The following is a 24,098-nucleotide window of genomic DNA, read 5'->3' on the forward strand; positions in this document are numbered from 1 at the left end:
TCGAGGGGTGTCCCCGGGATGGTTGCGTGTGGTTGAAAGAAGATTAAGAAGGCAGGGAAGCTGAGAGGAAGCTTTATTGGTTCGGATTTGTGGAAATCTGATAGAGAAATCCGGTGTTTCCCTTCCGAAATGCGTGTTGAAATCACTGGGTGTTGTAGCAATGAGCAGGAAGCGTCATCTTTTTAACTTTTGCTTTGCTTCCACCTTTTTCATTAGCTTTTCTGCACATCAGAATACATATTCTGTCAGACTTCGCTGTTCTAAATTACTGGCTGATAACAGTGTTGTGAGGTGCTGAATTTGAGGACTGCTTTTGTGTAAGGGCTAGCAAGAGAGTGACTTTAATTTATGAGAGCTTAATAAGCTATGAGGATATTAGTTTGAGACTGTTCTCAACAGAATATGTAACATCTTCCAGTTTGCTTCCACTTAAGTACTTGTTTTTAAGTCTGTTGAGTGTTTATTAAAGCTGGCATTCAAAGCCTTGCATGCAATGGGGTAGTTAACTAAAAATAGAGAAAAATCTCAAAACTGCAGCTGGATCCGGCAAAGGTGCTCAGTTGGCATGACCCTTCAGTTCTCTACCAAATAGCTTGCATCAAAGGAGTTATTTTTATGAAGGAAATATTAATTTCTTACAGCTGAGAATTCAGGAGAACTAATGGAAGTAGAAGTGGCTGATATTTTAATTGCTAAGCTCTTACACCTTTTTAATGTGTTTTGTTTAAGCATTCGGTAAAGAAAAAGACAAAGAGAAGAAGTTAGACGATGACAGCACCAGTACCACAGTCCCTCAGTCAGCTTTCTTGGGCCCAACATTATGGGACAAGACACTGCCATACGATGGAGACACTTTCCAGTTGGAATACATGGACCTGGAAGAATTCCTCTCAGAAAATGGCATTCCACCCAGCCCAAACCAGCATGAGCATAGCCCGCACCAGTCAGGTCTCCAGCAAGCTACCTCAGCATCACCTTCTGTCATGGACCTCAGCAGCAGGGCTTCTACTTCAGTCCATCCAGGCATGGTGTCGCAGAACTGCATGCAGAGCCCCGTCAGACCAGGTAAATCAGTCTTAAGAACTTCCCATGGATTTCTGGCACGAGCCCTCCTCCCCACTGTAACAAATCATTGCTTCTCCCTGTACAGCTGACGGGCAGCTTAGAGAGAGCCAAGGTGATTCAAGTCACTTGCACTCCAAAAAATAAAAATAATAACTCTAGTTATTGCTGAGTTGCTCTGCGGGGATTTTTGGTCAAATTATGTAAGGAAGCTGTGAGGATTTCAAGGAAACTTGCCTTTCTTCTTTCCTTCGTTGGTAGCATGGCTATTAGGAAGTAAAAAGACCACGAATGGAATAGTAATGCGTAGATGCCACGGTGTTAAATGAACAGGACCCTCAAGGAAAATATTCCTTTGGCCAGTATTTCCTCTGAGAACACAGGAGTGGGCAATTGATTTGAAGTTAGAATTTGAACACAATGCTTCCCGTTTGAAATTTTGACCATAATCTTACTTTGTATTGAGCAAAGTAAAATTTGCCCCAGTACAGGGGGCAGGAACTAAATTTTGGAACTGCCTTGCAGTCTTACTTGGGTCTAACTCTGACCAGAGCTGATACCTTGCATCCATAGTCACCTTAAACTGTAGGCAAAGAAAACATCGTGGAGTCCAAGTTCTGATTGTACTGCGTGGTTCAAACCCATCTGATGTCAGTGGAAGTCTTCTATTAGTTTATTAGCACTTGAAAATCATCCCTTTAGAGACACTAGTACGTATTCAGAATAATTGCCCTGGCTTCACACCAGCATGGCTGAGATCATGGTCAGTGGAATAATGTCAACATTGAAGTTTGGAAAACATGGAGCTTTGCCTTTTTTACTTTTTTTTGAAAGAAGGGCCAAGGGTGATATTTATTGTGCTCTTCTGCTCACACGAGGTTTGCTGGAGCAAAGTGTGCTCTTGGGAGCAGGAAACCACTCCTCTCCCTTCTGCTTGATCATTTGCCATGCTCAGCGTGCGAAGTCATTGTCAGAATCATCTGATAAGGAGGCAAAATAAATAAATAGAATGACAAAAGTTGTGGAACAGGATGAAATAGAAGTGTCTTCCAAGCCTCGAAGATTCCTTTCTCATTAAAAAGAATATAACACCCCCCAAAACACCTGAAACCTGTCACAGACTGCTTGGTCCCAAGTGAGAAGAGCGTGTTCAGTCATGAATTTCGTTAACTTTTACATTTTGTCCATTTGACTTTAGCTTGTGTTTCAGTTTCAAGGCATTTCAGAGTTAACTAATAACTTAGAAGGATTTCCAAAGTTAAAATATATTTGGAGTTGGCAAGGGCAGCATAGAAAAAACCCTCGTTTTTTTCCGAGCCAGTTTTTAAAAATAGTGTGTATATCCTTACACCATTTTCTGTTGTATATGCACACGTAAAATTGAAAGCAAGATAATCTGTCCTCATTCTTTTTTTTCTTTTTTTGTTTTGGAGCAGCCTGGTTATGAGCTGGGCTTTTAACGATCACCTGTCAGAATTTATTTGTAATCAGCTGTCTCTGTGACTTTTCAACTCATTGATTTTTTTTTTTTTGATTTTTTTTTTTTGGAGTTTGCTCTGAGCCATTTGCAGCTCAGGGTTACAAACTTTCCTCACTAGAAATTCTGTGCTTTTTATACTGTTGGAAGAGAAGTCACTTCTCTTGTGATTGCATACAAAAAAAATCTAACATTGCAGGTATTTTTCCCCTGTGCCATCTTGCCTTAAGAATAATATGATATTTTTGGTTATATGTGCTTTTATTAAAAGAGCTTGTTCCGTTTCTTAAAATAATCTTATCTTTTCCTCCCTGCTCCATTACAGATCGGTATTATGACATAATTAACAGTGGTCTGGTTTGTCATCAGGTCGTTGAAATTTTTGTGTGTTACCGTGTAAAAATCTCACTTGGACAATCTGTTTTGAAGAGAAGATCATCACAGAGTTTAGCATTTGAGCAAGCTTTTAAATGAGACAATATGTATTTTTTAAAAAACTTTTTTTTTTTTTTTAATAAGAGTAAAAGCAATGATTTAAAGTTGTCATAAAAGTTCCAAGGCAAATGTGCTTCTTTGAAATACAAAAGTTAGTCTGGAGGTAAATGTTAAAATTGTGATAATGGAGCCTTTTGGTTAATACATCTTAAGGCTTTTAAAATACATCTTTTGAACTGTACACCAAAAAGGTTTTTTAATTGGTGTGAGCTATGGTTCCAAGTACGTGTGACTGTTGAGATTTGTACTGTTGTAATAAACCCAAGAACAAATAGCATAAAACACACAATTCCAATAAAAATTAATTCCACGCAATCTTATTTTAGGAAGGCTGAATTTTTTTTAGGTGACAATAATTCTGCTAAAAATATTTCCTTGTTGTGTCCTCTGAATTTTGTCTTATATCGGAAGCCTGTGTGGGCTCTGGCTGAAGGAGGGGTCGGTCCCGTCCTGCTCGTGTCCCTGCTTTTGGTGGCTGGGCGGCATTTGGCATCGCTGTCTCCTGTGCAGTTGGTCAAAACTCCAGTACCTGCATGTCCCGTGGGTGGGAGGGGACGCACGCACGCACGTGGGACACCGAGTGTGACTCGTGTACCTGCAGGGTGTATCTCGGGTCCTTCTGCAGAGGGTCTATACAAGAGAGGCATAAGATGTGATTTTGTGCGTGCTCTAAAATACAAGCCTCAACTGTCTTTAGAAGTTAATGTTATTGCCCCCCCAACCTATTTTCTGCTGTCTCTGCAAGAGATCTGGAAATCTGCGCTGGCGTTCACGTCGGGCTCGGCAAAGCTGAGCTGACCCTGACTGTAAACATGCCATTACCAAATCCTCACTGATTTTTATTTTTTTCTTCTTATGTGTGAAAAAAGTAATCATTAACAACAACAACAACAAAGTTCCTTCTAAATTTAACTTACTTTGGTATTTCTGACTCAGGTTGTCTGGTCAATGGAAAGATGTTGAGGTTCACCAGTTTGTTGTCTGCTCTCTGGACTATAGCAAAGACTAAAGCAAGCACCTACTTTGCCATAAATTCCTGTTCACGTACAGAGTGTACATATGGCAGATCGTTTGAAGAGGAGGGATGCAGGGTAATGCCTGTTCCGAGATTGCAGTCTGATGTATTTTTTTTTAATAGTACTGATTTAGTTAACAAAAAGTACTATTTTGATTTATTTTAGTGTTGCAGACTGCCATTCATTGTAATGTGTACAGGCATTTAAAATCTCTTTTCTCTCCTTATATTGGATGCTGGTTAGTTGGTTGCCACCTGTCATCTCTCAGAAGAACAGGTTTTATAAATCTGGCTTTTAAAGTAACCTGTTATGTAAACCCATTCTCGCAGTTCTTCATCTGTTGCGTGCCTTGTGTTGTCCTCTCCCATTTTTTCGTGGATTGTAAATCTCCATTTAACTGTGGAGTCCTTTAAGGAGGCTTGGAGTGTTCGTAGCTGTTTGTATGCAAAGGGGGGTTTGTATTTTGCTGGTGACCACTTGGTGGTTGCTTTGATCTGGCTCTTTTCCCTGTGTAGCCCTTACCTGGGTGGGTGGGGTGGCTACTGCAGAGGGTTTTAATGGAGTGAATTAGAGTTCAGAAGCATCAACTAAGTCTGGTGGAAGACCCTAATTAGAAGGATGGGTCTGGGATTTTGTGGTTTAGATCTGAATTTTCTGTTTGCCACCGAAGCCTTGGACGTGGGGCTGCGTCACAGGGACGCTGCTGACACGGGGACGGCCTGTCTTGCCGCGTGTTGTTCCTGCCTTGCTCCTTAGGGAGGATGGGGCTGTTGGAGGCTTTGAAAAAACTCCCTTGTTCTTCGCGTTCCTATGACAGTGATTTTCAGTCTGTGTTGCGTGGACGGCTGGGTGCCTTAGACTACTTGCAAAGGGTCTGCCAAAGATTATTTTAAGGAAAGAAAAAAGAAAGCCAAGCTTTAACCTGCTGCAGAAATGCACCTATGTGCAATATCTGCAAGTCTTCACTTTCAGTTTAAAAAAAAAAATAAATACGGGTACATTAATCAAAAAACTGGAAACTATTTCCATGTGAAATGTACGTGTACCTCTTACCCTGCAAGAACACCAAGATTTCATTAAATGCCATGTTTTATTTACTCAGCCCAGATCTCCTCTAGAGCACAGTATCCATTACCTTTTACTTCTTGCCTAGAGACTGAACTGTACTGATTGACACTGGGCGTGATTGGGTGGGTTTTGGCTTTTCCTTTTAACTCTTGTTTGTGATAGGCACGGCAGCCAACTGGGAGAGGTTTGTTCTTGCTCCATCCAGCCTCTTGGCTGCGTACTGGGAATGACTGGTGAAGCGGGCAGCCCACGAAAGGGTGTGTGTGCAACACTCCCTCTATTGCAGTGTTCCTTCCCCTGTGTTTCTTAACGTGACCTCCTCTTCCAGCACAGCCTTTGTAGCGCGAAGGGCAGCGTTCCCGGCAGCCAGCTCGTACGTGGAATCCTCTCCTAAGCTTTAATCATTGTTTACAAGCAGTTACTGGGTGTTGCATGAGCCGCAGCACAAGCCCCCTCTCTTTGAGTCGAAGGACTCGACCTCCAGCACCGAGAGGAGCTGGGAGTTTCCTGACCTTTGCTCTCCCACGTGACAACGTGGGAATGACCAGCTCAACCGCCAGGCAGGCTGGTGCCGAGAGCTGCTCTTCACATTGGCTTTCACGTGAGGCTCTGGGTGGCTGCTGCCTGCATGACCATGTGCTTCAGGCACGTGGCAGTCCCCTGTGCAGCCTGCTCAGCACGGCTTGCGCTGGAGCAGCAGGCACGCACGGCTGCGTGCAAAAAGCCGATGCCGAAATTGCAGTGAAATGGAAAAGCTTTGCTCTGGACTGCCACGGCGGTGTGCAGGCAAACCTCACAGAACTGCTTTCTGGATCAAAGAAAGATGCAAAATATATTCAGGCAAATGTTAAAAATAGCCTGTCGCGTGATAACGGGGGAAAAAGTGCTTGTTAATGCTAGAAGCAAGAATGCTGTGTCTCCTTCAAGAGATAGAATTTTAATACTCACTCTTAGGTGTTGATTATTGGTTAAATAATTGCTTGACTGCGTGAAAGAACTTGAAGTTAATTCAGTGTTCAAACAGTAAACAGCATGAAACATTTTGGCATTTATGCTATACTTCTAAGATATATCTGACCTGACTATTCAGTTCTCACTGGGAAAAGTGGTTTCCACACAGACAGAGCTACATCGGCAAGTGAGGGCTGTCCAGCGTTAGAAAGAGGATCCAGAGAAGGAACAATTACCTAGAAAAATGACAGTGTCTTTCTAGGAGACTTGCTTCCCATCTGAAAGTGTACTGGAGAGTTTGATGGAATGATTCTCTAGTGCAGTGATTAGATTTTTTTTTTTTTTTAAGAAGCAAATACACCCTGATGTCTTTTGTAAAACAATATGTTACAGTTAAGAGAGAAGACCTCATCAGGAGATGTATAAGAAGATGACATATCCAATTAGATGAAGCTACTAGGAAAGACACTAATTTGTTCAATCTCTGCATACGTACATGACAGCGTATTGGCAATTGTGGGAGCTAGCAATGGCCAGATTCTGTCCAATTAATCTGGGCAATGAGTACTTCACTCCTCATGCGGTCGTTCTGATTTCAGTATTGCTCAGCAGGCAAGCAGCTTGTTGACTGCTCTCCATCACCTCCTAGGTGGAGCAGCAAAATGTCACCATTCACACTCTTGTCATTCATCTTTCTGGATTTTTGTATTTTTTTTTTAAGAGGAGGGTAACAGCTCTCAGTGCACCAGTAAAGAGACTTCAGAGCGTTATGAAATCAGAAGCCTGTTGGCTGGCAGTACACTGGAGCCGTTTAGTATTTATATCACACAAATGTGATCATAAGTTTCCTTTTTTATGAAGTCCTCCATAACAAATAAAATACATTTTTGATATTTAGTCTTAATTCCACAGAAGACTGTGATGATCAGAAAAGAATATTTCAAGTAAGTTATAGTCAAGAAAAACTGTGGTTTAAGGAGATAATAAAAGCTCTTAAACATGTACTTAAACCTCAAAACTACTCCATTTAATAGAGCAAGTTATACATAATGAGTTAGTATGGAAAATGTAAAAGTCAAAAAGGACTGCATGACAAACAGGTTTTGTAGCTTGTATGAGCTTTTTTTTTATGGGCACATGTCATTAAAGATGTCTGTTTATCACAAAGCTGAATTTGGTCCCGAGAGCTTCAGAGCTCATGTGGGGAGAGCTAACACAGGTAGGTAAGGCAGCAGGTGTTGCAACATTTCTTCTTTTCCTTCTTTCTTTTCTTTTCTGCTCTTCATAGCACTTCAGCTTTGCATAACTGAGGTGCTATCCAAGTTCTAAACAAATACGAGTTATTGTTCAACCTCCCACATTTCTGACACGCTTGAAGCTGTTGTACAGTTATGCTTCCCTGTCCCATTCTCTTAACTAAATCTTGCCAGGGCTGAATTTGGCCCAGATTTTCATTGTATGCCATCCAAGACCGTTGCTTAGCCTCTCTGTTGTGGCCTGCTCTTGCTTCAGGGTGCACTGCTCAACTCTGAAACAGCTTTAGCTCTTCATCTTACTGGTCGTATTCTCTTGGTTGTATTATTTGCCATTTAATGAAACCAGGCATTGAGGATCTAGAAGCTTTTTGCTTGAGTTTTGGTGTATGGCTATTTGCAGGAGAAAATAAAAGAATGCAGATTGTGTTAGGGTCCTAGAAGACTCAGCTCCTTATTAACTGGAACATAAATCTAGATTATTACTGAAACGAAACTTGACAGGAACCCCCAGATCAATGTATTAGCATGCATTTACTACAAGCAGATCCTAGACGGAACTACGGCAATAACTCATCTGTAACAAAATGTCATCCTTCGATATGTAGGTGTATAAGGAGAGAAGCAGAAATACATAGTTCGCAAAAGATTTGTTGAAGATGGAAAATTTTTCTGTTTTTAAAAAAAGTTCTTTTCCAATTAGCCTCAGGGAGCTCAGCTTGCTATAAATTCTTTGTTCTGGAACATGGCTGTGGACAATAGGTCAAAGATTAAGTAATTCGTTACAGAACTGGTTGGTACTCCTGAATTTAATAAACAAATGAATGAGCAGGGTCCTCCAGCCACAGCAAGATCCATTACTTTGCGTGGCAATGATCGGATCTTATTTTTTTGTACAACACTTGCAAGGCTCTCCGCTTACTTAATTCTTGTGAGTGGACGTTACTATGTTTGAGGTGACCTGGTAACTTAGGAGGCAGGGAACGAAACCGTGGATTGCGTTTTAAAAAAGTGAAGGAACAATAATGTGAGATTTCTAACCACAAAATACTCCTGGCAGAGCTCCATTTGATGGAGCAATCAATATTTTTAGCACAGGGAGATTACTGAAGTAATAGCACTAAGCTTTCTTGTAGAAGAGCACATTACTCAAGGCTGCGGAGAATAAAACGCAGGGTCAAAGCAAGAGGGCTGCATTGAAACAGAGAAAGTGACTTAAAACAATTTAGTCGTTTTTACCCACTCGCCATTTCAGCATTTGGAAACGCGTCTTACTCCAGCAAGAATTCTGCTGAAAACCCAGCTGTGTGCTTAGCTTCTAACGCTCAGTAAGCAGGGACTAAGCACTCAAAACCAAATCCTGCTCCTCATCAAAACAGAGAGGGTTAAACTGGCTTAATTGGAAGCACCCTGCAGCAGTCAGACATACCGCTGTTCCCTCTTTCTTTGTGCTGCATAGTGGAAATATAGATGTTACTGACGTCTGTAATCCCTGCAGCTGCGGCCCCTCGCTGCCGCGCGGGGCGTTCGGCCGGTTCATGTGTAACTCTTGCCGCTCTGTTGCTGGCTGTGAGAGATGAGCGTTGGGGTACGGAGGATTTTTTTTTGCCTGGTTTGCTGCGAAAACAAACCCTATCCAGTCATTAGCTCCTCGCATGTTCCTACTTCCTGATTTTTTGAGTACACGTTGGCGGATTTTTAACCAAACGTGGCAAGAAAGTTGTGATTCGGAAAGAATAATTGCCTTCCTAGAATTTCATGAGAATTGATGTGTGGATAGGGTGGGAATATGTTACTGAGCAGGAAGAGCTGTAATGTAAGTGTGTGTTTTCTACATCGCAGAATTTACATAAGACCTTTAAAATGCCTGATCTCTGTGAAATACTTCTGGGAAAGCTGACACCCTTTTAGACGCCATGAGATGTCAATTCGCTTTGAGAAATGAATCTGTGAGAAACCAGGTTTAATTGGATTGCTGTGTGTTGGGGAGGGGGTTGTCACAAACTGTTTTCCACTGTTGTTCTTCCTTTAAAATCCTCAGCTCCTGGGGTCTTGTGGTTGTATGAAGGTTTCATTTAAAAAAGACAATTTAGAATCCCAGCGATAAGGTTTGTAGGCAAGATCTTGAAAGCGCTGAACCCAGACAACGCAATGATCTCGATCCTCTCCAAAGTCGAGCACAATTATTTTACCTAAAAATTTTCTCAACTTCTACGCAACCTTGCTATATCCTGTTCCTCCCGTGCAGCAGAAGCCCCCCAGCTCCCTTGCCATGTTTGAAGCTACCTTGGAGCCAGCCGACTTCAAATCCGAGGCCTGTTATCTTATCACAATTATTGCAGTATCATATGCGGGCGGGCGTCCAGGTGACCTTGTGTGTGGGTCCTGCCATTCATTCCTCCCGGCGCGTTTCGGCCGGGGCGCCGTGCATGAAGCTGCCTTTCAGGGTTCTCTCTGATCCACACAACTTTCCACTCTGCCGCGGGGTCTGGGGTTGGGGAGGTTGGAAGTGATCAAGAAACGGGCAAGAGTGAGAGTGGGGCTAAAAATGTTGGAGGGATCAAAGAGGAAAAGTAGGTCGTGGCAGGGTATGTGTGCTGGGAGGAGGAACGGGGGGGAGCACAAGCTAGGGGAAGCCTATTGGCTTTTCAAAGTTGTGCAATTTAAGAATTGGATTAACCTGATATGACTTTGTTTTTCTGCCAGGTTAGATATGTTGAGTTTCTTGGCATTGTGAATTGTACAGTACATTGTGTGCTGTAAATATGGGTGTGTCGGGCTAAAGCTGAAATGACACAACACACTCGGGGTATAATGCGGCGCTGCTGGGTGCATTTCCCTGCGCCCCCAGCATCCCGTTCCCTCGGCCCCTGAGCTTGTTAGGGCATCTGCAAGTTTGTTAGGACCTCTCTTGAGTTGCTGTGTTCAGTTTCCAGCCCAACGTCACGACACTTTGATGCCCTCTGTGGTAAGATGAAACTTATCTGAGGCACGAAAGCCCATTTAGTTTGGTAGTGGCGTATGTTGTATGAAATGTCTAAAATAAATCAATAACTGTGTATGAAAAAACACTCAAGAATTTCTTCCTGCTTTTTTAGGATTAAGTTGGAGAAAGCTGACTGGGAAATGTTGCAAATTTTCTTTATTTTTTTCCTTTTTTCTCTGCCTCTTTTTTTTCTTAATTGTGTCTAAGACAGTGCCTTGAGCTTAACTTCAGAAGAGTAAAAAAATCAGATATAGATCTGAAATAATTGCGAGTGCTGAGCTCACTGTTGTTTGAAGTACACACAGCGGCGTATCGATGTCAAAGTCAAATTTTCACAGCAGTATATATTTGCTCAGTGAGGGGGGAGGGAGGTTGTGTTACACATGTCCTGAGACAGTTTAATTTGGTGTATCCATCTTATATGCTGGGCCAGCGCCATGGAGTAGCCCCGTTCTCTTTGCTTGCTGCAGAGTGAGGACGGAGGAGTGGCTGACTGTGACTAGGCAGCTAAAGCAAGGTGACCAGGATCAGAGCCCTGTCGAGTTGGGTCATCACTGCTCCGAGGACTTTGGGGAATGAAACTACAAATATCTTGGGGCACTGCTCTTTAATTTCCACCCTCGATTTCGACTTCTCCGGAGACCTCAACTACCAAGCAGGTTAGTTCTGAGGGACTGACCACAGTGTGACCTTTGTCGCCAACTGTATCAGTACACGTACACCGAGAAGTGAGGATTTAACTCCCCTGCTCAAAGTGAAGATTATTTCTCTGGGAAGGAAGAGCATGAATAACAGATAAGGTTAATAAGTCACACATCAAGATTGTGTGATGTTCCTCAGCCGTGTGTTGTTACAACACCTTACTCTAATTCCCATAGGCAAAAGACAGCAGGGCTTGCTCATTAAGTGAAGGGTTTTTTTCTGGAGTGTTAATAGTCTGGTCACTGAGCCATTTTTGGAGAGCACCACAAATTGAGCGAAAGGGGGCAGGAGGCTGACCTTGTGCACACCTGCATCACTCAACTGTGTACTTAAATGAGAGAATTAGGAGAGAGTGCAGCATATTTAAAGTTAACCTGCGTATCTGAGGAGGTTAAACCACAAGCCTTCAGTTACAAATGTTGGACAGCTGTGGCTTGGGTGTCTTCCTGAAACACCTTAGCCTTGTCTCAGCACTTAAAAAAATCAGGGCATGGGTTTTCCAGACTGAGACCTGGTGTTCATGCATGCTTAATCACGTGGCTGCTCTCAGAAAGGCAGGTATTTCTCTTGGACTCATCACCAGGTTTAAGAAACCCTTTTCTAACCTCTCTTATCTGTTCAATTTTCTCAGTACGGCATGGTTGGAGTCATTGTTGAAAATGATGGTAGTCTCTAACTGGAAGCAGTTCTGAACACGTGAAAAGAAATCATTAGCCAAATAGAAGGAAAGAACTGGAGGTGTAATTGTCAACTCGTGTGTGTCTCTGGTTTCACCAACTGCTGCACATGTCTAGGTTATCAAATTATTTGTTAGAAAGTAAACAAATGTCACTTTTCGTAGGTACTCGCACAACTGTTTCATGGGAGTCGCTTTTATCTGGAGCAGGGATGTTCTTCTGAGGTCTCGCGTTCAGAGGCTTTTCTTTCAGCTTCCCCACGTGACATGCTCTCAGGAGTCACGTGCACCACGTGCTGTTTGTCTCTTCCTAAGTCAGTTATTTAAAAACATTTTTACCGCTACTATCAAAATATAATACCTTATCATTGGGACAGCTTTTATCCCACTAGACCCTGCAGGTTTTTCAGATTGAATCCTCTGGCCAAATTCTGTCTCTCTTTGTGAGTATTTCTGTGAGTTCGGTAGTGCTGCTTGGTGGCTATTTAAGAATTTTTAGCAAAATCTGCACCGTAGGGAATATATTCCACCCTCAGATTCATACTCTTCCCGTCTTGAGAAGTTTAAGTACCTCTGATTCTCCTCAGTATGGAATTTGAAGTCATTCAGCGCTTTGCATTTTTGAGCCACTGATGGGAAAGCTCTCATAATGCTCTACAACGAAGAATTTGAAGTGCCTTTTCCCAGTCAGGTCCTTTCAGGTCTGCATCCTCGAAGGAGACGATGGTGTGAAACTCCTGTTGAAATCCAGGAGAATGCGCAGTGCTGGGCACTCTGGTCCAAGGTGCTCAGCCCTACGAGCCCACTTAACACCTCGTTAAAACACAGCCCTGGCAACATGAGCATTTAAGCAAACCCCTTGACTAATTTTTTTGCTGCCCTTCTTTTTGCAGCCCGTGGCTTCTGGTTTCCCACTTTCTCACGTTTTCCCAAAGCCGCCGGTGTGTACAGTCTGAAGATCACATTTAACCAACACAAGGAAATCAGCTTGGCCCGACGGGCGGCTTTATCACGTGGCTGAGAATGTGCTCACTCTGTTCTGCCAGACTGGGGCGAGCTGAGCAAAATACAGTGGAGCTCCGGGCTTCTGGCCAAGCTTTTATTTCAGTTTGGAGCTTACAGCCACATATTTGCTATTTGGCAGGACATCCACTGGGGTATATTTGGATAGTAATCTAGCATTGTTTTGCTGCCTTTTTTTTTTCCCCCCTCTTTTTTTTTTTTTTTAATGCACACAGATAGTATAATCCCAACACTTACTTTGGCCAGGCGATACAGGTTTCTCGGTGTGCACCGTTACGTATGTGTGCTCCGAACTTGTAGCTGTGACCTTTGATAAATATAAGTCGAAGCAATTAACTCTCTTTTATTGAAAAATTCTGGATGTCCTACTCTTTGCCCCCTATGTGCCGATAACAGAGCTATGTTGTTACTCTTTCCAAGATCAAAAGCTTGACTGGGGTTTGATTGAAGTCCAATTATGGAAGGAAGTAGCTGTGCTGGAGCTCTGAAAATAGCAATAATTGTTAAAATAATAAAGTGTGTCCTTGTGTGTCTTTATAACATTTAAAACTTCTTTTGGGGGGAAGGGGGTGGCTTTCCTCTGGTTTTAAAATGAAAATATTTCCCGAGTGTCTTGGGAAAATAGGAGTATGCTCTTAGAAGAGCAAGTATCCCTCTCTGGATTTCTTCCCTCAGTTCTATTCTCCACCCCAAGCTTGCCTTCCTCTGAAGCTGTTTGCATGCAGCCTGACTCATACAGGAAAATAAAGCTGGATTTGATTTTTAACTGTATGGGAGCCTTTGGGTTTGGGGGGATAAAGGCTTTATGATGTAAACTCATTTATTTCTCTGTGAAACAAAAAAAGGACTTTTCAAAATACAGCATGTTTTGGAAAGTTGGCTCTGGGTTTGAAACCCCAACATCTCTGAGGGCACCCTTGTATGAAAAAATAGTACAAAAAGACATAATGCTCGGGGAGAGGCTGCAAAACATGGTTGCAAGCGGCAGCGTTTGAGGAGCAGTTCCTGTTATTTTATGAAGGGACATCTCTCTTGAAATGTGGGGGGATTGGTTTGTTTTATGTGGACAGTTCAGAGCCTGCAAGTCTGTCTTTATGGAAACCTTATCGGGCACTTTGAGGTGTGTCTGAGCAGAGCAGTACTGACAAAAGGTGATGCGCTTTTCCCCAAATCGGAACGTTGTTCTTGAGGATATACATGTGCAGTTGCCTTCTCCCAGTCTTCCCTGTGTCCTCAGATAAGAGAACCGACAGAGCTTCAGGAAGGGTTCTTGGGGTTAAAACGCAGCAAATATAAACCATCAGTTGCAGTGATCAGTTAATTGAACCATCAAGGTGAATAAATAGAAATGAAGATGATAATACCTGGACACTGCTAAGGAAATATTTTCCAGTATGTTGCACTGATGGCTAGAGGTGCTGCTTGGGTGATTATAAATTGTGGCTGGTTTGAATTTACAGCAAGATTTTACCAAGGTTTGTCATGTTTTGTGGGTTTTTTTAAAATTCATGTGCTTGCACACACATCTGATACAGGCCAAGATAATCCCTCTGTGAAAATCAACCCTCGTGTACTTTCTTTTTAGCCAACTGGACTCAAAATCACTAATTGCTTGGGTAAAATCTTTGCATTATAGATAAACGATATCAAGTAATAAGCCCAGAGGATTGTACAGATGTGGTGAAGCCCTTTGATTTGTCACGTGAACCATCAGGACTAGAATTTTCTTAGCCACTTAAATTACTAGGACAGAACCTGTTATTTATTCACTTGAATCTTACTGTTAATGCTTTCTCTATTGCAAGGAGAATTATTTAGTATTTCTTCATTCACTTAAACATTTTTCTATTTATTCTGACCATAAAACAGTTTTATGTGCATAACATCTATAAAATATTCTGCCTGAAATCGTTCAATTCCCTTCTCTTACCGGCCTTGGATGGATCTTTCTTATACAAACTGCTTCACTGCCTTCTGGAGATTTTAGTTGTCAAAAACCCCACCGTAGTGAGGGGCACACTGATGGTCAGCTTAAAGATCTTTCTACAGTCGGCAGCTTTAGCTGCTCTCGGAAACAGCCTGACCTGATCTTTAGGAGTTGCTGAAACTCATCAAGCAGGTTCCTGTTAACCAATTATCCAGTTAAGCAGAAAAAGGAAAGGTGTTTCTCTGGCTTGTTTTTCATTGCTGGGTTTAACCCGTTCTTCCCTGAGCTTCAGTAGCTGTGGATGTTGGTAACACTGAAATAACAGCACTGAGAGGAAGAAGGAAGAGAGTGGGAAGGGATCTCTGATCTTGCAAACACTCCTCTGTGTGTGAGTGTGTGTCCAAGACGGGCAGTTTCCAGCACAGATCTAGAGCACTCTGGCTCTTAGCTGAGTCCTACCCAGCGTCCCTAACCTAGCTTTTTGTCTCGCATTTTAACAAAATCTTAAAAAAACCTAAAATAATTCCCCCCTCCAAACAAACCCCTCCCCACTGCAAACCCAATAACGAATGTTTCATTGCTGCCAGAGTAAATTGGTTGATTCCCCAACACTCCTACTGTGGCTTGGTTGGAAGACTGAAATTGCTTGCATAATAAGTGCTGTGGATAATATAAAGAAGCTCTTTCGAGTAGAGCTCTGGTTTCTACTACATATTATAAGAATAAATAGAAGCTCAGATGATACCAGACAGCTGGATTGCCCACATCTGACTGTCTTCTGCGTTGATTTTTAAGACAGGACATGTGCATGGCTGTTTTAATGGCTATCAATACCAGATGTGTCTGCGTGGAATTCAGAGAGATTGTCAAGTAACACTGCAGTTGTCAAACAAATAATTTTACTTGTGATTACTGGAAATAGTAAATGAGTAGGTGGGATAAAGTGAAAAGATACTCTCAATTCCAGTAGAGAACAAGAAGAATGAGTGACTTTCCTGGCTGCTGTAACAAATAATATCTTGGTGAATACTTTTCTTTTTTCCTTCCTACTACCTGCCCAAGGAATTGATTCTGTGAGCAGCAAAATCTCACGAGTGCTTTGATGGGTAACCAGGCTCCAGCAGCCTTCCTTCAGCCCAGGAATTAAGAGATTCATTTACATTGTTCACAGAGCTTGTTCGCAGTACATGTGGATACCTCGCTGCCAAGTTTGTCTGAAACTGGCCCACGGTCTCAAAAGTTGTTGGGAGGAGGCTGGGCAGATGTGCACAGCACGACTGCACAAAACTCATTTCTCTAGGAAACTGAGCTAAAGAGTAACTATCAGGTACTGGGGCACTGAAATGGAGCTTGCAGAGTAACGGAAGGAACAGAAAGGCTTTTTGGTATCTTGGTTGCGAACATCGTCTCTAACCAGCTACACGAGATACAGTTGTTGTATCAGGTTAGATCCGTGCAGGCAAATTTCCATCTGCACGGGAGCTGTCTTTGTAGAAGTGCAATTTGGGGCCTGCATTGATTATTTTGAAATACTTAAGAAGGAGATATAAATGCTTACCAGCTTGGGCTGGGGCAGAGCTTCATCTGGCAGTCTGAGCTGTGCTAGCTGCTGTGTGGTCTGTGCTATAACCTTTGACTATAAATAGGGCTTTCCTGTGTTTCCTGAGTAGCCTGAGGGGGTAACTGAATATTTACTACTGTTCTACATTGGGTTTTTTAATTTTTTTAAGGGAAGATCTGTGCGTGTGTGGGTTGGAATGCGTGTTAATAACAAAAATTTAATAGAGCCTTTCGGTCGTCAGGATTTTATTGAGTTTTCCTTGTGCATTCAGTCCTCAGAGACCTCATCCAGGCAGCAAAATGGAGACAAAGGAGGAAGAGCCAAATTCTTGAGTTACTGAGCAAGGGAGCTGCAAAGCTGGGTGGCCCCTTCACCCCTCGCAGCCAGGACAAACCTTCTGAAACAGGTGAAGATGAGTTGAGCCTTCTGCTTCAGTAGATGCATCTTGCAGGCCACAGGCTGAGCGGGTGTGCTGGGTGAGCAGCGGCATCGGCGCTGGGTGTGCGTGGTGTGGAATGGGTGTACAGAAACGGCTCGGGCATGAGGAAGCAAGATGTTTTCAAAACACCTGTGAATAGATGAGTTACTTCTGGTGAAGTGCACCAGAACACAGGGTTAGCTTCTGTAGGGAGAACAAATTAAGGATGGCGCAAAGCACCTTTAGCTTGAGACCAGCTCGTAATTTATTTCTGAAGCTCTAGAGCACAATAAATCTGGTCAGTGCTGTTTTCTTTATTCCTTCTGCATTTGTAAAAGGAGAACAAATAAAAATGATCTATAAGCTTTTCTAGGTTTATAAAAAATGTCGTTTAGATGGTATGGCTCTACTTTGTGTAATTTTTTACGTCCAAAATGTAGAGGGCTTTAGAATAGAAGAAGAAAAGCTACATATCTGAGTTTAAGATAAAATAAAATGATCTCGCTGACAAGAGACAGCAGAAATGATGTGGTACGACAGTTGCTGTAGCAACACCACCTACTTCATGAAAATCAGAGTTAACAGGAGTGTAAAAGGTAAAGCCCACATAGTTTTCCAAGCCTATGAATTGTTGCTGCCCTCAGCTTGCAGTGCTTTCCAACTCTCCAGTGTTTCTCCTTTCATTTGGGCACAGAAACGCATTTTTCTGCATGGCCAACTCCTGCAGACCCGATGCTGTGTTCAGAGCGGGAGTTCTGCTGGAGCAGTGAAGCCTGCAGTGTCTGTGCCTGCAGATGACCTGGTGAATAAGAGGGAAATAACATGAAGGATTGTGTCGTGTCCTGTCCTCCCTCCAAATCCTCTCCAAAAACTCAAACAAAATACTCTTAAGGCCTATGCCCCGTATGGAGATGGAGTGACCATGACTGTAAAAAGGAAGCCGCACCAGTCCATCTACTTCTGCAGGAACCAGCTTGCAGTAAAGCACTGTTATATTCATATAAATATTTTTATAAAGTGCAGGCATATATGTTTAAAAGCTCCCATATAGAGTGAATTGGTAAATGATTTGCCAGTTTGTGTTGGCCTCAAGGTTACGCTCAGAGATCTTTTTAGTTTGAATATATTGATTTTTTTAATATATTGACTTAAATTACTGATAATATTTTTGTCGTCGATTGGCAATTCTGTGTGTGACTGCAAATGTAAAATCTCTGTTAGTTGTGAGTTTGGGGAAAACAATCAAGTTTCGCTGATCCATTTTGCTGAGATGCCTCCTGAAGGCATCACAAGAAGTGCTCAGTAGATGGAAGGAGGTTTGATTTTTTTGTCTTGGAGCATTTTCCTTTCATTTTTTACACAGTTCAAAATGTTCACAGATTCTGCGTTTCTGTTGTATTCAGAACATGCGTGTGCAGCGTGTTCAGAGTCTCTCAGTTCAGGACAGGTTGCAGAGGAGGTCACAAGAAGGAAACTGAGTATTAGGAATCAAGGATTTCTTAAGAAATATTCCATTGCCAGTTTGGTATGTGTTGCTTTTTCTGGTCACTTTTCTCTGAGACTTTTTTCCTCACTTTACTTTCATCTCTCTATAAAAATGTGACTGCAGGTGCAGAAATCCCTGCAGGCATCAGTTTGGATTTTGAGACTCCCCAGCAGAGCAGTTTCTTGCCGTTTTCTGGTGCTTTGTGACTCACATTTAGGAGCGAATTCATAAGAATTTCTTGCCCAGTGTTCAGTGTCGTTATTTCTTTTAATCAGACTTGCTTTTTTGAAGTTCCTTCTTTTTGTCTGTGTCTGATGTGCCACGATAACCTGTATTATGCAGCGGCTGTAAAGAAGTAGTTACAGAAACATGGGTAATGTGAGAAAAAGCTGCAAACTCACACCCTTGTGCTTTCTTTGTGTGTGCTTACTGGGAATAAAACTAGCATGTAAAAGCAAATTAGACCTCTGCAGTTATTGGGCTGTAACAAACCAAATATGAGGTTTTGGCTTTAGCTGTTTTGTTGTTGTTGTTTTTTCCCCAAACATATTAGAGGGTCCTAATTTAGGGAAAGAGAAAAGAAAATGTACTGAGTCTTGCTTAGAAGGTTATTGGAATGGAGTGTCCCCATTCTGGCATGTCTCCTTAAAATGTGATCATTTTCTACAAATCACCCTCTGTAAAGCATCAATTCAGCTTTGTCGCATAAAGAGTGTACTTGATTTTAGTGAACAAAAGATGTAGAAAAGTAAAAATGGGATGCCACTGCAACAGAGAGTTCAGGTTTGTATGTAGAGAGCACATCAAAAGAGAAGATGAGATTGGCAAGTTCCTGTAACTCTGCCCAGTGACCCCTTTTTCTTCAGGGCTGTGTTCCGAGAGCAGCCGATAACATCTGTTGTCTGTCTCTCTGGCTTTCCATGAGCTTCTGATTGGGAGTTAGAGGGAATGTACCTGCTTCACGTGGCGCTCCACGCTGTCTGAAAGCTCTCTTGGCTGTGTTTCTGATAACACACCCAGGCAGGACGGGCTCGGGTACCAGAACTGGGTAACAGATCCATGAGTCATGGGTGCATACGCTTTCAGGATTACACGGCGGCTTTTTGCAAGACCTGTTTACTGCCTGGGAGCGCGCTGTCCTGGATGTTCATTAGCCAAATAAATAGAACAATGGGAAAGGAACTTACTTGGGCTGGAGTCTTGCAGAGCACATTGGCAGTGACACGAACGTGTCTTGAGGACAAGCGTTGTCTTTGTTCTGAGCGGCGTTCCACGTGAGGGCACGTTTGTGGGTGTCGTATGAGGCTGTTATCTAAAGCAGGGGCTCTACCCGAAATCTGCTGTTTGAGCTTGGTTTCCTGAAGCTGGGTATGTAATTGTCCGAGGAAAGAAAAATGGATCTTCTTGTCTCCTTCAGAAGAGGTTGGCAATTCTGATGCTTCTCTTGAACCTTCCCTTTATGAAAAGAGAGAAGAATTGTACTTTTTGAGGAACTCTATTATATGTGAATTGCCAAGTAACAAAACTGTACACAGATACGCCGGAGGATGTCGTGAAGCTCCAATGCATCAGAGAATATCAGCATCTTGGAGTGAAACATGCTTCTAAGCCAAGTGCAAATCAAAATTAAATACATGCCTGAATGTTCTTCCCTGCAGCTCCTCTTCAGGCCCCGCTGGTGCTGAATGCCATCCTGGCCTGCCTTCGTAAGGAAGGCAGCACCTTACCAAAACCGAGAAAGGCGTTTACGAGTGCTGGGGCTTTCCTGCTTTTGCAGAATTTAAAGATCTCTGTGCAGTGTCCGGGGAGCAGGATCAAACCCGCTGTTTCTGCATGTAGCACCTCTGCCAGGGAAATGTTCAGAGCGGAAACAACGACTTTCAGATGTCTTGCAGGGGCTGTTTTGGGGGAGAATAAATGTTTGATTTCCTGGTGGCTTTCAGAAATGGAGCCTCGCTGAGCTAAGTGCTACCTTCACACACACTAAACACAGGATGAGGTTTTCAGAGTGTGGTTCTTAAAGAAGAGTAGAGTCTTAAGTCCAGTAGACACAGTGGAAGAATTTACCTGGTGGTGCCTCAAATTTGTTTATTGCATTTGAAGGGCAGAATGTTACTGGCACAGCAGACATAGCGTATTACATGCCTGTTATGCTGACTGCATGCAGGAGTTGCAAAGTCAAGCCCACAGAAGCCTGCAGACACTCGACCGAAGGCCTTGTTTGCAGCTTCAGATGGCAACTGCCCCCCTGCCCCTTATCTGCTTGGAGATGCAGGCTTTAATTACAGTATATCCTCTTTTTTCTCTTTTCCCCATTTGAATGCAGAGGTCAGACCAGCTCTGGGTTGCATCAGGGCTGTCTGAGGAAGGAAGCGGTTGTCTGTAGGATCTTGGATCTTGACCTCATTTACTGCAGATGTCAGAGGATGCGAGGAGTGGCGGGAGGAGAAGGGAAAATCTGGCAGGAAGGAAAGAAGGATTTTGGGTAGAGAGACTGGATTTTGCCACGAAGTTTCAGCAGAATTCTAAGCAAGTGGTTTGATTATGTGAGCTTGTCGCACTGCGTGCTTCTGCTCTGTGAGCAGCCCGGTGATACCTCGTGTGACCCTCGCCGGGGTCGATGTGCAGCGCCCAACCTGAGACAGGAGTCGGTGGAAGCCGACTGGGGTGCAGGCAGTGCCTGTGCTGTGAGCTAACCCCAGAGCCTGGCCGTGTGCTTGTGGTTTAAAGGTTTGTGCTGCTGTCCTTCACCTGCAGAGTGGAAGTGCTGCCCCGTCCTTTGTGGGCAAAGAAAATGTTTTCTGTGAAGCGCACAGATGCAGTGGTGTCCTCAGTGCTGGAGGGAACTCCTGACAAGTTGCTAACTGTATCCCTGCCAGGAGTTTGAATATTTTGTGGCAAATAATATATGGATCTATTCAGATAAACCAAAATGGGTGAAAAAAGGAAAGAATCTAGAAAAAATAGTATGTGATCAAAACTTTAGGGATTGTTGCAAGCATGGCTGTTCTTCTTAAGATGACTCTTGCATTTAATTTTAAAAACAAACTGAAAAGACAACCAGTGTGCCACCCCTACAGCAGGCGTGTTGGAAGTGAGTAGGAGGGGACCTGACGGCATCCCACAGGCTCCTGCCGCTGGGGCTGAGCAGAGGGTGACACCTTGCCCTGGCTGTGAGGAGCTGAAGGGGGACAGAGCACTCTGACCGTGCACTTCACTGTGTGCTCATAGAAGAGGATCTGTGGGACTCAGGGATCTGGAGCCATGGTTTTACCGTCAGCCTGTTCCTGCCCTGTTCCCTCTAACGATGCTCTTCTACTGAACACGTTCATCCCAGTCTTTGCTGAAGCAGCCTGACCTCTTCCAGGCTCTCTCCCTCTCCTCTTTGGCTACGAGTCTCCCTCATCCTCACCTTCCTCACCTCCTTATGCCCTTGCCAGCTTTGAGTCCTAATCACTCGTGGAAGTTACCCCTTTCTCACCCAGCCTGCGCACACATGCAGTAGATTTTAAGAAGGCAAACGAAAGGAAAATTAATTGATCCTGGAGCTCCCCCCTCTTCCAGTGCCCAGGCCACTAGCTCAGTTGAGTGAAAAGTTTGCCAGAAATTTTTAACAGGTTCAAAACAAAGTATTTTTCCTGAAGATTTTTTTCGGGAAGCTCTAGAACTGTTTTGGCAGAAACGTAATTGGCGCCCACAAATCCAAACAGAATGGTTGAAATCTGGCAAAGGTCTAAGGAACTGAAGACAGCATCCTCTAATGGGAAGTGTCAGACAATCTAAATAAGACTACCAGTCCTGCCTGTAATAATACTGTGGAGGCCCAGAGTGGGAGGCACACAATGCTGAGAGGGGAAATGACAATTCTTTTATAATTAAATGCACAAGGTTTGTAAACAATGCTGATATCTTTAAAAAATATGTGTTTTAAAAACACTCTTATGTGCCAATCTTTTTAGCGTGTGTTAAGAGCAGCGAGTGTGTTGTGGCTGCCTTGGACTGAGATCCTTCTTTCCGCAGGAAGCGTTTGCAGTCGCCCCATGTTTGGCAGAATCGAATTTGTGTAAGATAAGAAATAGAGGAATGCCTGTGCCAGGTTGGAGCACTGGTCAGAATACACTAATCTCCTGTTGCTTTGCAAGAAAATAAAGCTCCTCTAATAACTGCTTACATAAATACATCCCAGGGTGAAGTGTCTTCTTCACCCCCAGGCAGAGAATGGTTGGTTTTCTCCTGCCATGTGAGGGCTGGAAGAACCGTACGGTGTGGCTTGTCGTTCCCTTTAGTGCTAGTACAGGTTGTGGTCTTGCTGTCCATGGAATTGATTCTGGTTCTGGAAGACACTAAAATACTAACAGTAGGGAAATTAGATGATGCTTATAATATTGTAACTGTGGAATTACAGCCTGGCAAGGCGCTGTCCTTAGATAAATCTTGGCCTCCCCAACCCCCCTTTTATTTTACTGCATGTGAGGATTTTCCCCGTCCCTGTTCCTGCGCACGTCCTTGTGTTCTGCACTGAGGGAGCATTTCCTAGAGGCTGAAAGGGTTAATGCAGAAGAAGGTGACAGATTAGTCAGGGACAGGCTGTGATTTGGAGTAAGAGAACTATCCCAAATAGCTGGCCAGCTGCCAAGCAGATAGACCATTTGGAAACTGTATGGACGGAGCAGTGGGGTTCTCTGCAGCAGCTCTGGGTGAGGATTATCTGTCAAATTAACTGCCACGCTGTTTGGTCTGACTGACATACCCAAAGTGCAGTTTATATAAGGAAAAATTATTAACAAACACATATTTTATCTCTGGGCTGCTAATAAGTTGAATGAGAAGCTCCTCTTTTCTTTCCCTCCAACATATGTATAAAAAATAGGGGAAAATATTTTGATTAGAACATTTCCCCTCCCTTTTCTTTTCTTTTCCTCATTGCTGTTCTCCAGCCAGCTGTTGAGCTGATGAAAAGTGTGAAAGGGCTGTGAGAAGGGAGACTTTGTGAAAATCAGGCACATTTCTACAGGAGTTGAATGATTCAAAATTGAGTTCCACAGAATTCAGCGGGGATCTCTTGCAGTACAAATAAGAGATCTGTCAAGCAGTGGTGCAGTTAAAGAGATTATTTCTAGTTTAACTCTTCTGGGCACAGCTGGTAGGTGGGGTCTTTCAAAAGGGGGAAATTAAGAGTCAGGACTGAGATCCCCATGATACTTGATCTTCATTTTGGTTTTGTAGGTACATAAAAATGCTACTGTACTTTTGAATTGTGGATTTTAATTATTGCAAACAATTAAGTGCTGCTGTATTTTTTTTTACCAGCCATTTGGTGACCTAGATGACACGAGTGAATGGCCTCAGTCCATTTCTCTTTGAACAAGGAACCACACTGAAAATACTGCCATTACGTTGGACTTCCTCGCTGGCAGTCTCAGCTGGGAGGAGGAGGACTGAAGGGGTTAGAACAGCCAACTTTCTTTCAAGTCCTTCTTTCTGGAAAATTTTCCACTATGGGTAATATCTGCCAGAGCAACACCAAGAGCGTTAGCGAAGGCAAGATGTTGGGGCGGCCGTAACTGCTGGGGTTGTCAAAACCTGCCGATTCCCTTGCCAGGAGGCACCTGGAGCTGGTCTGTCCGGGCGTACTCAGTGTTGCTCGAGTGGAGCTCTACAGGCGGGACCGTCTCCAGACAAAAGGCCAGTGTTGACATAGTTGTGGTCTCTCCAGGCCGTGGTTGAGACACATCACCGGGGTGGTATGAGGGGAAGTTTCCATTAACCATTGTTCCCAGCTTGCATCCACCACCACCGTGGAGCTCTGCAGCTGGATTTCCAAAAGAGCTTAATGCTCGAGAGCTCTCATTTCAGCAACTTAAATAGAGGGGCTAAGTTCTTTCCAGAACACTTGGCAATCATCAGCCCCATTGAGAACAAAGCTAAGCACATTAAACAGCCCAGCCACTTCACTGCTGTGAAAATGTGGCCGCTGTTGTTAGTGCGGCGTGTTTC

The 24,098-nt window shown here is 43.3% G+C and overlaps 1 protein-coding gene across 1 annotated transcript in view; it reads left to right on the forward strand.

Annotated features, from left to right (window-relative positions):
* Positions 1-729: 729 nt before the first annotated feature.
* HLF (hepatic leukemia factor) overlaps positions 730-24,098 on the forward strand; it is a gene marked incomplete at its 5' end in the record, with an annotated part of 29,843 nt that continues 6,474 nt past the window's right edge. Inside the window, one exon of the mRNA XM_009865823.1 lies at positions 730-1,065. Within this exon, the coding sequence (XP_009864125.1) occupies positions 730-1,065 (336 nt within the window). The remainder of the gene's footprint in view (positions 1,066-24,098) is intronic.

This window comes from Apaloderma vittatum, unplaced genomic scaffold (genome assembly GCF_000703405.1).
Source record: "Apaloderma vittatum isolate BGI_N311 unplaced genomic scaffold, ASM70340v1 scaffold14293, whole genome shotgun sequence".
Lineage (NCBI taxonomy): Eukaryota > Metazoa > Chordata > Aves > Trogoniformes > Trogonidae > Apaloderma > Apaloderma vittatum.